Raw genomic sequence first — 14,821 nt, 5'->3', positions numbered from 1 at the left:
GACGAATCTATTCTGGATATTTTCTGCATCACTTTTGCGTGAATTATTTGTAAACATGAAAGTTCCACTCTGTTTTTTTTTTTCAATGAATCAGTTGACCCATTTCAAAAACCTAGTCTAAATGATTAATTCACAAATAGGTCTGATCCAGTTCTCCAGTTCAACTCACTGACTTTTGATCGATTTTACTCATTTAAAATTTTTATTTAACCAACCAAATAACTTAACTCATTGGGAAGGAATGAAAACTATTAAGAATAATTAAAAATAAATGCCATGGATTACATCAGAATAATGATACATAATAGACATGATGTATTAGAAAAAACATCAATTCTAAAAAGCTTGCTAAGATAAAATAATGGAATTATTGGTCATTATTTAAAAAACAGAATTGTTGGACTTTACTGTGCAAGAGTCATATGGACTGCTTTTGTGGGGCTTTTATTGCTTTTCATTTTATTGGTCGTTTTGGTTGTTATTGGAGTTTGACAGCTGTGGTCACTATAAACTCTCACTGTACAAAAAAAAAATGAGTGAAATATTTCTACATTCTTGGAAAAGTAACAGTATATGCATTTGGAAGAACATGACATCATTCATTCACTGTTCCATTATTTCTCGCTGTCTCTGTTTCGCTCTCTCAGTGATAGACATGTTGAGTTTGGAGGATGTGAAGCAGACCGTGGCTGCGGTGGAGAAGATCTCTTTAGCTCTGAAGACTCTCAGTGATGTGTATGTGATGTCTTCCTTCCGTCTGCCTCCTAAACTGGGTGGAGTTCTGCTGGGCCTCTACAACAAGCAGGATAACAAGAAATACCTGGAGGTCGCCATCATGAGCAAGATTAACAAAGGTAATGACCTTTTTCTGTAATCTATAATCAGAATCAACTTGCTTTTTCTCTGAAACAGCTTTTCTTTTCTGTTGACTTCACTGCATATGCTGTTGTATAATGTTGACCAACAGCCAACGGCATGTTGCTGGTTGTTTCAACATACTTGCATTCAGATTTGGCTCCATTTTGATATGGAATGCCCATCAAATCATTTTTGAAATAAATAAAATCAAGTCCTGCCCTACATTTTCTTATTGAATATTCTTTTTCACTTGTAAATACATCACACCACAGAGATCAAATAGGTTGCGGATATGGTGTCTCCTCAGAACATCTCTAAAAGGTTTGTTTTACTCTAGTTCTGGTCCGGTATGTTCGTGAAGATGGGAAGCTGCACACAGTAAACCTGCAGAGCCCAAATCTGGCAGACGGACGGTCTCAGTCTGTTATTCTCCGTGTCGGTGGCCTGCGCAGAGAGTACCTGAGCCTCGAGCTCTATGTGAACTGTCGTCTGGCTGACTCTGCCCAGCGGCTGCCCTTATTGGTCGCTCTGCCCAGAGATGCAGAGCTGGTGGAGATTCGTAATGGCCACAAGGCATACACTCGGATGCAGGTGAGACCAACATAATCTGACTATGGTAATATGAGTTTCACAACACCTGCACTACCATTCAAAAGTTTGGGCTCTGTATTATTTTGTAATGTTTTTTAAAGTTTCTTATGCCAGTGCTGCATTTATTTGATCAAACATTCAGTGAAAATTCAGTGAATTTATATTTCAATATTTAAATAAGTGAAATAGTGCTCAAGAAATATATTATCAATACAAACAGTTGTGCTATATAATATTTTTGTGGAAACTGTGATACTTTTTTCCCCCATTGATAAATGTAGTCCAAAAGAACATAATTTATTTGAAATAGAAATATTTTGTAATAATGTAAAAGCCTTTACTATTTTGACCGATTTAATGCATTTCTTGCTGAATAAAAATATAAATTTCTTTAAAAAAAATATTACTGGCCCCAGATTTTTGGACAGTAGTGTGTATTAATATTTTTTTCCATGGAAGGCAGAAATGTGAACATGATATGAACTGTGCATATTCTTCAGAAATTCTTCTTTTTGAGTTTCAATGAAACAATAAAGAATTCAGGTTTTCATTGAGTAAACTATTCCTTTAATTTTTAATGAAAAAAGAGATTAGTTGTTGTGATTGGTTAAGAACTGAAGTCCAGATATCAAGACTCCTATTATATCAAATACTATAATCAAATGTTTTTCGTCCAGGGTTCAGTGGAGTATCTTAAACTGGCACTAGGGGGCACTGTTGCCCAGGCTGGGGCTCTTACCGACTGCCCCTTTCAGGGGGACGCCTCTTCATATAACATAGGTTAGCCAACATCAACACAAGATTGTACATGGAGCTTGAATATGTGGTTTTTGATTGCCTGCAAAATCTTTCTCTGAAATATGTTTTGTTTCAATTTTGTTTTTCAGTGAACGGCGAGGTTAATTCTATTCTAGGTGAGTGGACATTGGTGAAGTCACCATATGTAATTTGTTACTTTTGTATTTATTTAATTTGAAGATATTTGATACCTTTTTGTACAGGTGACCACACTAAAGCTCTGATTGGCCAGCTGATCATCTTTAATCAGATCTTGGGAGAGCTGAGAGAGGACATCAGAGAACAGGTATGAGTGAGTTAGTGTATATATGTGAGGGAATCTGTTCTGAACATGTTTGATTTATGTGTTTTTGCATTATTTAGGTGAAAGAAATGTCTCTCATCAGGAATGCTATTCTGGAGTGCCAGATGTGTGGTGAGTAGCAACGTCAAATCATCAAACCCATCCAGACATGGGCTGCAGTCAGACAGCAAAAAAAAAAAAAACGGTTTTCAGTCCTATTTGTAGTGCTAATAGCTGGGTTAAGAAAGACAATAATAACCAGAACAACAGGCGACAACTAGTTGTTTGTCATGCCTTTGTAAAGGATTCCTGACAGGATTCCTCTTGATAGATTTATATTATTATTATTATTATTATTATTATACAAACTCTTTATTACATGGGATCAGAGAGTTAGTAAAAACACTACCATTCAAAACTTTGTGGTTCAATTGTAATTTAAAATAACTATTTTCTGTTTCAATCCAATTTATTCCTGACGACAAAGCTGAATTTTCAGCATAATTACTCCAGTCTTTAGTGTCACATGATCCTTCAGAAATCTTTGTAATATGCTGTTTTGCTGCTCAAGAAACATTTCTTCTTATTATTATCATCATCATCATCATCATCACCATCATTATCATCGTCATGTTGAAAACAGCTGTGCTGCAAAAAATTTTTGAGGAAGCCATAATCATTTTTTTTTTTTCATTTTGATTCTAAGAGGAAGATTGAGATTAGATGAGATTTAAGATGATATTTTTTTAGTTTTGTTAAATGTCTTTTGATCAATTTAATGCATCCTTGCTAAATATAAAAGTATTAATTTCTTTACCAAAAAAAAACAATCATACTAACCCCAGACTTTTGAACTGTAGTATTTAATTATTTTTTGCCTGCATATTATTTGAGAGGATGGAATCATCAGCAGTGTCAAAAAAATGGCAAACAGTTTAGAATAAAGGTGAAATATTGATTAAAATTGCTAAAATATTGACTGCCATTGTCTGCCATTTTTCAGGCAAACTGAAAGCCTCTCCACAAACCTCCCAGAATTTAAAACAGCAAACTCTATAGAATGTATCCCGTAATCTAATTCAACTGTCTGGACTTTTTCATGATTAAAATTCTTATTTCATATCTAACGCATTTGGTCAAAAGACACTTTTACATAAAACTGAATCATGAAGTCAATAATGAGGTCATGTGACGATGTTTGAAATGTTTATCTCTGCATAATGCATTCTGTTTCAAATACTACTTTTTAATAGTAGGCAGTATACAGTGTATACTATATATGCAGGAAGCAGTACGCTATTCTGACAGAGGGCTTTAGATACTTTTGTGTATGTATAATTCACATGATATTAGATTTCTTGAGCTTATTGATTCTTACTGACTTATGATGATACAATGTCTCTGGTTTGAAGGATTTCATGAGCCGCGTTCACGCTGTCAACCCAACCCCTGCTTTAAGGGCGTGGGCTGCATGGAGACGTTCGATTTCCCAGGCTACCGCTGTGGCCCCTGTCCGGAGGGCATGACGGGGAACGGCACACACTGTCAGGATATAGATGAGGTGGGTGAGGGCATTTAGTGCTGGTTTTATCTTCGTATACTGATAAGTCTTGGTCCAGAAACCACTAACTGGGTATGTCCGTGTTTCAAAGAGATTTGAATAAACATGCCTTTGTTTTGATTTGTTAAAGCTGTTTCATATTAGCATGTCTCTTCCCATCAGTGTGAAGAGGCTCAGCCGTGTTATACACCAGGCACATGTGTCAACACAGCAAAAGGTTTCACCTGTGAGCCCTGCCCACCCGGACTGTGGGGTCCTCCTCTCTCTGGATTCGGTGTGGAATATGCAAAGAGTCATCGTCAGGTACCGTGCATTTATTTGATAAAAGATACAGTAAAAACTGTAGTATTGTGAAATATTATTACAATTTAAAAGAACCGTTTTTTATGTTAATAATCATTTTTAAATGTAATTTATTTCTTGTGATGGCAAAAATCATTACTCCAGTCTTCAGTGTCACATGTAATTCAGAAATTATTCTAATATGCTGATTTGCTGCGCAAAAAACATTAAAAGTATTTTTATGAGCTGGATAATATTTTTGTGGACACTACTGTGAATATTTTTTTCAGGATTCTTTGATCAATAGAAAATTCAAAAGAACAGCATTTACTGTATATAAAATTGAAATCTTTTGTAATATAAATGTTTTTACTGTCACGTTTGATCAATTTAATGCATTGAAATTTGTTATAAAATGTCAAATAAACACTAATAAAGTGACACTAAAAAAATTTCCTACAAAAAAAAAAATGTTTTGCCTATAATTCATTCTTTTTCATCCACCACTTATTTGAGCAGATGAAAGCAGCTGGACTATCAAAAATGGCAAACTGAAATGCGTAATTCAAATGTTTGTAATTCAAATTTGAATGCAAATTTGTACTATATGCCAAGAGTCACCTTTAGGTCCAGTGGCTCCAAAATTATTACGACACTTAAAAATGCCCGAATGCATTAGATAGCAAAATAGCAAAACATGCAGCAACTAGTGTCTTTTTCTGATGAATTTGTTTCAGGAATGCTCTGATTTCGATGAATGTCTTGATTTGGCCAATGCCTGCACACCCAACTCCATCTGCATCAACACCATTGTGAGTATGAGTCATAAAAACTCCAATACTTTTTCTCTGGAATCATACAAAGTGTATATGTTAATGTTTTTAACTTCTTCTCCCTTCTTAGGGATCATATCGATGCGGTCAGTGCAAGGTTGGTTATGCTGGGAATCAGACAGCTGGATGTTTCCCTCGGAAATCGTGCGCTTCGCTCAGTTTCAACCCCTGTGACTTTAACGCTCACTGCGTCATTCAGCGGAACGGCGACGTCACCTGCGCTGTATGTCTACACAATACACATACATTGTGTCCTAACTAGATGCGATGTGTAAAGAATTCAGAGAAAGATTGCAGTTTGTTGCACAATCACATCCAATCAGAATGTACATCCAATCAAATATGAAAATTCTGTTATCAGTATCATATTATCTGTATCATATCTTTATTGCATCATTCTCAAGTTTTCTGGTGAACTTCTGTATGATTCTATTAGTGTAATGTCGGATGGGCCGGTAACGGTCACACCTGTGGGAAGGACACGGATATTGATGGTTATCCGGATCGCTCCTTGCCCTGCATGGACAACGACAAGCACTGCAAACAGGTCTGAAACTCACAATCATTTTTACCCACAATCCTTCTCCCTGCACACACTGATGCTGTATAAACATTCACTAAATCGATGTGACTTTTTATAACTATTGGGAAACCATATTGTGCTATTTATTCTGATGGTTTATAGACTTGATTCGTTCCAGTTCAAGCACAATTGTCCGTACATGCTGTACCTTTCAGGGAAGTTAAGCTATTCATCCTAGATGAGGTAATGCGTTTACATAAACCAAGTTTGTTTTTGCGTTTGTGTTTGGACTTTTATATGATAGATTCACCGTAGCTTGCAGTCCCAAAACTTTTCCCATGTCGGAATGCAGGATTTTATGCTGCTCTTGCTTGAAGTGTTGCACTAGGGATGTTCATATTGTGTGTTTTTAAGGACAACTGCATCTTCACGCCCAACTCTGGTCAGGAAGATGCAGATAATGATGGGATTGGAGACCAGTGTGATGAGGATGCAGATGGAGACGGAATAAAGAACGTAGAGGTGTGTTTGTGGACTATCCGAGCAGTGTTGTTAATGTTAACGTAAAACGATTAAAAATCAGTTTCATTATTTGAAATATATTGAAATATAAATGTTAGATGAAAATGTTAAACTGAAAACGGAAATGAGAAATGTTGCCTGGGAACTGACTGAAAAAATGTACTAAAAACTGAAATAAAAATAAACTGAAGCTAAATGGAAATATAAAAAAACTAATAAAATAACAAAATCTGAAAATATAAAAATAAAAGCTAATTCAAAATATGAATAAATACTATAATACTATATAAATATTAAATTTTTTTCAGGATAACTGTCGGTTGGTTTCCAATAAAGATCAGCAGAACTCTGACACTGATTCGTTCGGTGATGCATGTGATAACTGTCCCACCGTTCCCAACATCGACCAGAAAGACACTGACAATAACGGAGAGGGAGATGCTTGCGATGACGACATCGATGGAGACGGTAAAGACTGTTCAGTTTGAAAAAATGATCTTTTTTTGTGTCCCTACAACATCATGTTTGTGTATGTGAATGTGAGTGTGGATGTTTTGCAGGAATCCAGAATGTGCTGGATAACTGTCCCAAAGTGCCGAACCCAATGCAGACAGACCGGGACAGAGACGGAGTGGGGGATGCGTGTGACAGCTGTCCTGAGATCAACAACCCCATGCAGGTCCTGCATCTCATCTTAGTTTATTTCAAACTTTTAAACTTGCATCGTACATCGATGCAGTCTGTAAAAGAAGTTCACCCAAAAATGACATCTGTGTCATCATTTACACACCCTCATGTCTGTACAAACCAGTGGGACTTGCTGTCTTTTGTGGAAAATAAAAGAAGGCTATATATAGTATATTACATTTCGGACTGTTTCTAATACAAAGCTGTCATATATCTTCAGAAGACTTTAAATTTAACACACATTTCAAATTGACACATTTTATGATAATTTATGGTGTCATTTTGAAACTTAATAGCACCTGTCCTCATTCCCTTTGCAGTACAATTCTTCATCATTCAATTTTCATAATATTTTTTTAACCAGTATAATTCGTAATTTCGTCACAAAGCAAAGTCCAGCTCTCACTTATTGAAGAGTTATTCCTGCTATGCAGTTCCCTTTGATCTCTGTAAGTTAAAAAAAAAAAAAAAATGCTTTGGTGTAATTTAATGACCAGACATGCTCAGACACATACACTTTATTTATTATGACTCAATTATTTGCACAATGCCAAGAAAATTAGCAGGATGAAAAAAAGAACATTACACGAGGGCAGTCAACATATCAATGGCTTTTTATGACAAAGGACATCATATAAATTGATTACCAATTACAACATTATTGGAGATATTTATTTGTGCGTCAGTTTATTAATTGTGTGTGTTTATTTATTTATTTTTCATTTGTGAGTTTGTTTAATTATTTATTTTTGGGATTAATTTAGTGATTTTAGTACTTCAACTTGTTTCAGTTAGTTATCAAGGAAACATTTCTCATTTTCGTTTAGTTATTCATTTAATATTTATATTTTATTGTATTTCAGCTACAATGACAATAATAATTTTACTCCTGTTTGGAATGAAAGGGAACTATTCCTTAAACAAATCATTTGAGTAACTGAAAAACAGCTAGTTCTTGCTTCTGCAGTAAATTATCTTTTCATATACTTTTATGAATGAATAATAAACTGAATTATTACTATTGCAGACAGATGTAGACAATGACTTAGTCGGGGATGTTTGTGACACCAATCAAGACACGTGAGTAAACAACTCAAATGTAAATTCAAACATAGAAATCACACAATTGGCAGATTATCCATTGACTCATTAACTTGTATATGGTAAGACGTCTGCCATCTAGTGTCTAAGAGTTGCTCATAGTTGATTTTCAGCTCATAGTGTATAATGTTGTGTGTTTGCAGTGATGGAGACGGACACCAGAACACTCGAGATAACTGCCCCGACATTCCAAACAGCTCTCAACTGGACTCGGACAATGACGGCATCGGAGATGACTGTGACGATGACGATGATAACGACGGGGTCCCGGACAATCATGCCATCAACGGCATCGGACCCGATAACTGCAGACTCATTTCCAACCCCAACCAGAAAGACTCAGACAGTAAGAGCGTTCATATCCACTAATGGCTTATAATCCTCCTGATTAATGACTTGCGTTATTCCTTTCTGTCTTGTCATGTAGGTAACGGAGTCGGTGACGTATGTGAGAATGACTTTGACAATGATGCGGTGATGGATTTGATTGACGTGTGTCCAGAAAGTGCTGAAGTCACACTTACAGATTTCAGAGCCTATCAGACAGTCATTCTGGACCCGGAGGGTGACGCTCAGATCGACCCGAACTGGGTGGTGCTCAATCAGGTAAAGCATCATGGGATTCCTTCTGCTCTCATTGACACAAGATCATCATGTTGTTCTATTTTTTTTTTTCATAGATTAAATTTTACTTTAAATAATAAATTGATGTTTATCCGGTGCCTTCTGACTTCGAGTATGAAGGAAACAATAATAATAATAATAATTTATGCATTTAGCAGACGCTTTTATCCAAAGCGACTTACAGTGCATTTAGGCTATACATTTTTTACCAGTATGTGTGTTCCCTGGGAATTGAACCCACGACCTTTTGCGCTGCTAACGCAATGCTCTACCACTGAGCCACAGTGACCCACTCTGTACACATAGCCTTGCATAAAAATACATTAAAAAAAAAAATTCAACTATATATACATATATATACATACATATATGTATGACATATTAGAATCTGGATTTTTTTGCTCATTGAGGCATTTAATTGATTTTTTTTTCTCCAGAGGATGCTTAAGACACTCATATTTGAATGCATATTAAAGGCTTGGACTCCATTTTTAATTTTGCATACCTCCTGACAAAAATGAAGAAATTATTGTGACTATAAGATATTTATAACAAAAAGGGGGTCAAAAATGGAGATTTAAATAAAAAAAATAAAGACTTATTACTTTACTTATGTCTTAAATACTAAAAAACATAGAAATGGTTATCCATGATGTCATGGATATTTAAAGGTGAAGTCTGTACATTTCTGTACTTGTCTAAGTGCTTATATTAATACAGATGAATTCGTTTTTCAGGGTATGGAGATTGTTCAAACCATGAACAGCGACCCGGGCTTGGCTGTGGGTAAGTTTGGTTTCAGTATTCAGGAGCTAAACACCCAGTGGACTTTCAAACGCAAACTGTAAATCGCTTCTCCACAGGTTACACAGCGTTTAACGGTGTGGACTTCGAGGGAACTTTTCACGTTAACACAGTGACTGACGACGACTACGCCGGCTTCATCTTTGGCTATCAGGATTCATCGAGTTTCTATGTGGTGATGTGGAAGCAGACCGAACAGACGTACTGGCAGTCGATCCCCTTCAGGGCCATGGCTGAACCTGGTCTGCAGCTCAAGGTGCAAATATTGCTTAAATTGCTTTGATTCATGTAAATATATTGGCTTGCTAAAGTCCATTTGAACTTTTGGGGAGTAAGGCTTTAAAACTCTGTGTTCGTGTAGGCAGTGAAGTCTCGTACAGGTCCAGGTGAGTTCCTTCGTAATGCTCTGTGGCACACGGGGGATACGGATGGAGAGGTGAAACTGCTCTGGAAAGACCCACGAAATGTCGGCTGGCAAGATAAGACCTCGTACCGGTGGCAGCTCAGCCATCGGCCACAAGTCGGGTACATCAGGTGAGATCTCCTACAAATGGGACAATTGTGCAGCCACACCGTACATTACCGTTCAAAAGTTTAAGGTCAGTTAGATTTGTTAGATTAATACTTTTATTCAGCAAGGATGCATTAAGTTGATCACAAGTAACAGTAAATGTATTTAAAATGTAACAAATGATTTCTATTTCAAATGAATGCTGTTCTTTTGAACTTTCTATTCATCAAAGAATAAAAAAAAAATCAGGGTTTCCACAAAAAATATTAAGCAGCACAACTGTTGTCAATATTGATAATAATAAGAAATGTTTCTTGAGCATCAAATCAGCATTTTAGAACGATTTCTGAAGGATCATGTGAGACTGAAGAAATGAGTTATTTTAAGTTGTAATCAGGGTTATTAGTTAACTAAAACTAAAACCATAAAAAATTATTACTTGAAATAAAATAAACATGAACTCAAAATAAAATACTTTTTTTTTTAATTGACAAAAATAAAACATTTACTAAAACCTAAAATACTACTATAAAATGAGAACACAAAATATGCAAATAAAACAACTCAAAATATTAATAAAATATATATTACTATCTCAGTGATACAACTGTAAGTTTTAACTGTATTTTCGATCAAATTAATGCTGCCACCTTTTCTACACTTTTTTTTTTTAGAAATTATTTTAATTGACAGCATGTCAGAAATGTTACTGTTATCCATTTTGAATTATATTTGAACTGGTGTATTAGTAAGAGTAATAAGGTGTTTGTCCCTGCTCAAACAACTTTTCTGTCTGTTGGATTGTGGGTTGTCTTTGTCGTCACAAGAGGGCGCAATACCAGCCTCGGTCATTGACTGCACCGGCAGCTGATGGAAGCTTGTGCTGGTATACTGGAGAGAGGGCGGTGGGGGGGATGACTAGTTATCCTTAAAATTTCTTCTCAATCGTCCCCTCCTCTTTTGCCCCCTCATACTCCTGAGACTCTGCTGAGTGGTTGGGCCCCCTGGCCGCCCATTGTTGTTGTTGCCATGTCAATGAAATCCTTGGCAAGAATTTTCTTGGTGCCTGTTCATATGCAGATCCAACGGAAACTACTGTAGTGGACGGGCCGTTAAAGAAAGAGAGAGAACGGACCGCAGAGGACAGTTAAACATGCATTGTGTATGATTTCCTGTACTGCGTAATTTCTTGGCATTGTGTTGTAAATCAGATGCTCTTTGCCAAAGAAATGACGAATGAACTCCAGCAAAGGCTCAAAAATTTGTTTTTTAATAATGTCATAACAGAAATTGATTTCAGTAACAGCTTGTCTGATGGATAAGCAGTTCTGAAACTTTCAAACTTTGAGTCCACATGATTATTGAACACTTCAGATCAGAACTTTGCCAAGTTTATAGTAGTTATAAATACCTACAGGATGAGAGAGCTGTGTGGAGCTCTGCATGTGTGTGTGTACGTACATATGTATGCACATTTTTGTGAGACAATGTGTAGCCGAGGCTTTGTAAGGGCCCTTTCAAACACACACACACACACACACACATAAACACACCTGCTTTGTATTCAGTGAGAGGAGTGAATAGAGCACTGGACTTCAGTCCGTGCACATACTCACACTGGATTGTGCTGCAGACATGCTCCGCTCATACATAGTGCAATTTAAGTCCAGCCTGCCACTAAATCAAATCAGATCTCATTTATTATCAGGTAATTAGAGGGTGAGCAGGTGGAGTTTAGCAGCGGCCTGTAGCATAAAACAGCTCTCGGCTTCATTCAGACTGAATATTCTAGAACAACGGTTCTCAACTGCTAGGTTGTGACCCAAAATTGGGTCAGCAATTCTAAATGTGAATAATAAAATTCAACTAATCTTATAAGCGTGCATTTAGGGTGGCAAAATAAAAGGGTTTTTAAGTGGGAGGAGAAAACGTTTCCCATTTTGGTTGTGTGTCCAATAAGACTCTAAAGTACTTTAGTGCAAATGTACATGAATTCATTATTTCCATCCAAAGGTTGGGAATAATGAAGACTTTTTAAAATGTTTTTGAAAGAATCTGTTATGTTCACCAAACCTGCATTTATTTGATCAAAATACAGTAAAAACAGTACGATTTTTAATACTTTTTAAAATAAACATTCTTTTGTCTTTTTTATAAATGTACTATATAAGTGTCATTTATTCCTGTGATGGTAAAGCTGAATTTTCAGCAGCCATGATCCTTCTGTTGCTGAATATTTCTGTGGAAAAAAATTTAGGGTAAGATTTTTTTTTTTTAAAGGACACATTAGATTCATCAAAAGTGACACATCTTTTGTAACATTATAAATGGCTTTGGTTTATAAAAAAAATGCTGTTCTTTTGAACTTTCTGTTCATCAAAGAATCCTGAGGACAAAAATTATTAAGCAGCAAAAACTTTTCAACACTGATAATAATAAGAACTATTATTAGTAATTAAGCACCAATAATAATTGATAATAATGGAGCACCGTATCAGCATATTATAATGATTTCTGAAGGATCATGTGACACTGAAAAATCAAGCGTAGCATTAGTCAAGCTCGCATCAGCTGACTCTCAGCTGATCCCCATCTACCTATAAGAATACAACACCTATCTAAGCATTCATATATAAGGCCCCTCAGTATTCGCATTGCCCAATAGCTAATTACCCTCCTCCATCCCCAGCTCCTCCTCTGTCAGTCAGGATTCAGCCTTCTGATTCTCCTTTGAATCAGACTAAATTCTAAAATGTGTACATACAATTATTGAACTTTAACAATATCTGCAATACATTTATGTTGGTTCTGTTCTGTTTACCCTGGGGGGGTTATCGCTGCTCTCCCTGCTCTCATCCATGCTAGGCTGCATGGATGCGCAGGGAGTTCTTGCCCAGAACAGAACCATACCACCAATCCAAACTGTATGCTAATTGTCAATCATATTTGACGATAGTGGTCCTGACAGAACTGGAGTAATGATGCTGAAAAATTAGCTTGCATCACAGGAATAAATGACATTTTAAAATATATTTAAATACTAAACAGTTATTTTTAAATGTAATAATATTTCACAATTTTACTGTTTCACTCTTTTTTGATCACATGAATGCAGTCTTAGTGGACATAAGAGACTTAAAAAAAGTTTTTTTTTAAATCCTAATTATTCCAAACTTCACCTTTGAAGCAGTAGTGTATATTTGTAATTTATTATTATTATTAACAATTATATTGTTATGAATTAAAATATTACACACACACACATATATATATGTAGTTGCAAAAATGGTTAATTTTTCTATTTATGCAGTTTGTGGTACTATTAATAAATCTCAGCGTTTGATCTTAAGGACGTTTTTGCTTACTTTAGCATTGTAAACAATTTTGGTGTTGTTTACTTTGTTCAATATTAAATCTAGATCCAGTCCTGACAGTAGTATTTTACAGTCACATATAAGAGGGCTTTCACGTGTTGCAGGGTGAAGCTGTATGAAGGCACAGAGATGGTGGCTGACTCCAATGTTGTGATTGACACCACCATGAGAGGAGGGCGCCTGGGCGTGTTCTGCTTCTCTCAGGAGAACATCATTTGGTCCAATCTGCGCTACCGCTGTAACGGTAAAGATTAATCCACTCTTTGATATTTAAATCATGATCCCCAGACCCTCAGAGTCTTCAAGAAATCTAAAATCTACAAATTCTGAATAAAAGTTGTTTATTGACAAAAAAACAGGATTGCAACAATAAAACACACTCACAAAGCAAATGAAACATATATTTTCCAGATACTGTTCCAGAGGACTTCAGTACACACCATAAACAGGTTCTAATGTACATAAAGGTGTGAGGGGAGTGAGACGCCCTCCGTCTCTCTCTAAACCCTCTGAAACCCAGCGTGGGGCCACTGAACTCCTGTGTGCGAGGGGCCAAACAACCAGGACAGATGAGAGATTTACCCAGCGTCTGTGTCACTCCGGATGAGGAGACTGAATGAAAGGAGAGAAAAGACTTTTATTTTACGTTTTGTGCGTTTATGTGTGTCATTGCGGAGCCGTATAATGTGTGAGTATGAGTGTATGTTTGAGAGAGTCCATTAGCGTGTGTTTGCATTACCAGTTGTCTTGAAATAAAGGGATATGATGCATTTTCTAGAACACAACAAATACCCAAATGGTCCTATAATCATTATTAATACATGACAAAAACAGAAATCAATTCTAAAACTACCAAAAATGACAGTTTAATATGTCAACCCCAGAATTCTCCTGTTCTGTATGCCATTAATGATGAATGAGAGCTAAGCTCAAGCATATGTATAGAAATATATTAATTTAACATTAGTTAAAATAAAATTATATTAAACATTATATTTGACTATATGAAAACTCTAGAAAATATATTTTATATCAACTCAACTTAGAAATCTATGCTATGTTTGGAATAGCATGCTTGTATACTCTTAGTTTTTGTGCAGAATATAGTATATTGCGCACAATATGCGAATTTTCTGTATACATAAATGCATAAACACTTGAATTATCTATTATATTTTCCAAACTGTGCAGAATACATCAGTGCACACTGTATGGAATACTGTATGCAATGCAAAAAAGTACACCGTTTATGATGCATACTGCACAATATTCAGTAAGTAGTAAGCTAGTAACTGCCATATACTCACACCTGCAGTCTGGCGCCGCCCTAGTGGACGAGCTTTTCATAAGCGGCTGTTGTGGCGGGAGATTGCAGCGGGAGTCGCGTGTTCCTCGTGGTCAGGGAGGCCGGGACGAGTGCAATATTGGCGGGAGATTGAACAACAGTGCACAACATCCCACACCTGCCA

General features: G+C 36.2%; 1 protein-coding gene across 1 annotated transcript; it reads left to right on the top strand.

Moving 5' to 3' along the window:
* The first annotated feature begins 621 nt into the window (after positions 1-621).
* thbs3a (thrombospondin 3a) lies at positions 622-14,335 on the top strand. Its single transcript, XM_016526481.1, has 22 exons — positions 622-854; positions 1,196-1,449; positions 2,127-2,229; positions 2,337-2,363; positions 2,451-2,533; positions 2,611-2,662; positions 3,943-4,091; positions 4,254-4,394; positions 5,111-5,185; positions 5,277-5,429; positions 5,643-5,753; positions 6,144-6,251; positions 6,560-6,719; positions 6,812-6,930; positions 7,966-8,018; positions 8,183-8,385; positions 8,467-8,645; positions 9,401-9,449; positions 9,527-9,723; positions 9,829-10,001; positions 13,457-13,596; positions 13,764-14,335. The coding sequence occupies exons 1-22, from the start codon at positions 656-658 to the stop codon at positions 13,823-13,825; spliced, it is 2,790 nt and encodes a 929-aa protein (XP_016381967.1). The 5' UTR covers positions 622-655; the 3' UTR covers positions 13,826-14,335.
* Positions 14,336-14,821: the final 486 nt, after the last annotated feature.

Source organism: Sinocyclocheilus rhinocerous, unplaced genomic scaffold (assembly GCF_001515625.1).
Source record: "Sinocyclocheilus rhinocerous isolate Xijiao unplaced genomic scaffold, SAMN03320098_v1.1 scaffold1084, whole genome shotgun sequence".
In the NCBI taxonomy this organism is placed as follows: domain Eukaryota; kingdom Metazoa; phylum Chordata; class Actinopteri; order Cypriniformes; family Cyprinidae; genus Sinocyclocheilus; species Sinocyclocheilus rhinocerous.
This window is presented reverse-complemented; position numbering and strand designations above follow the sequence as displayed.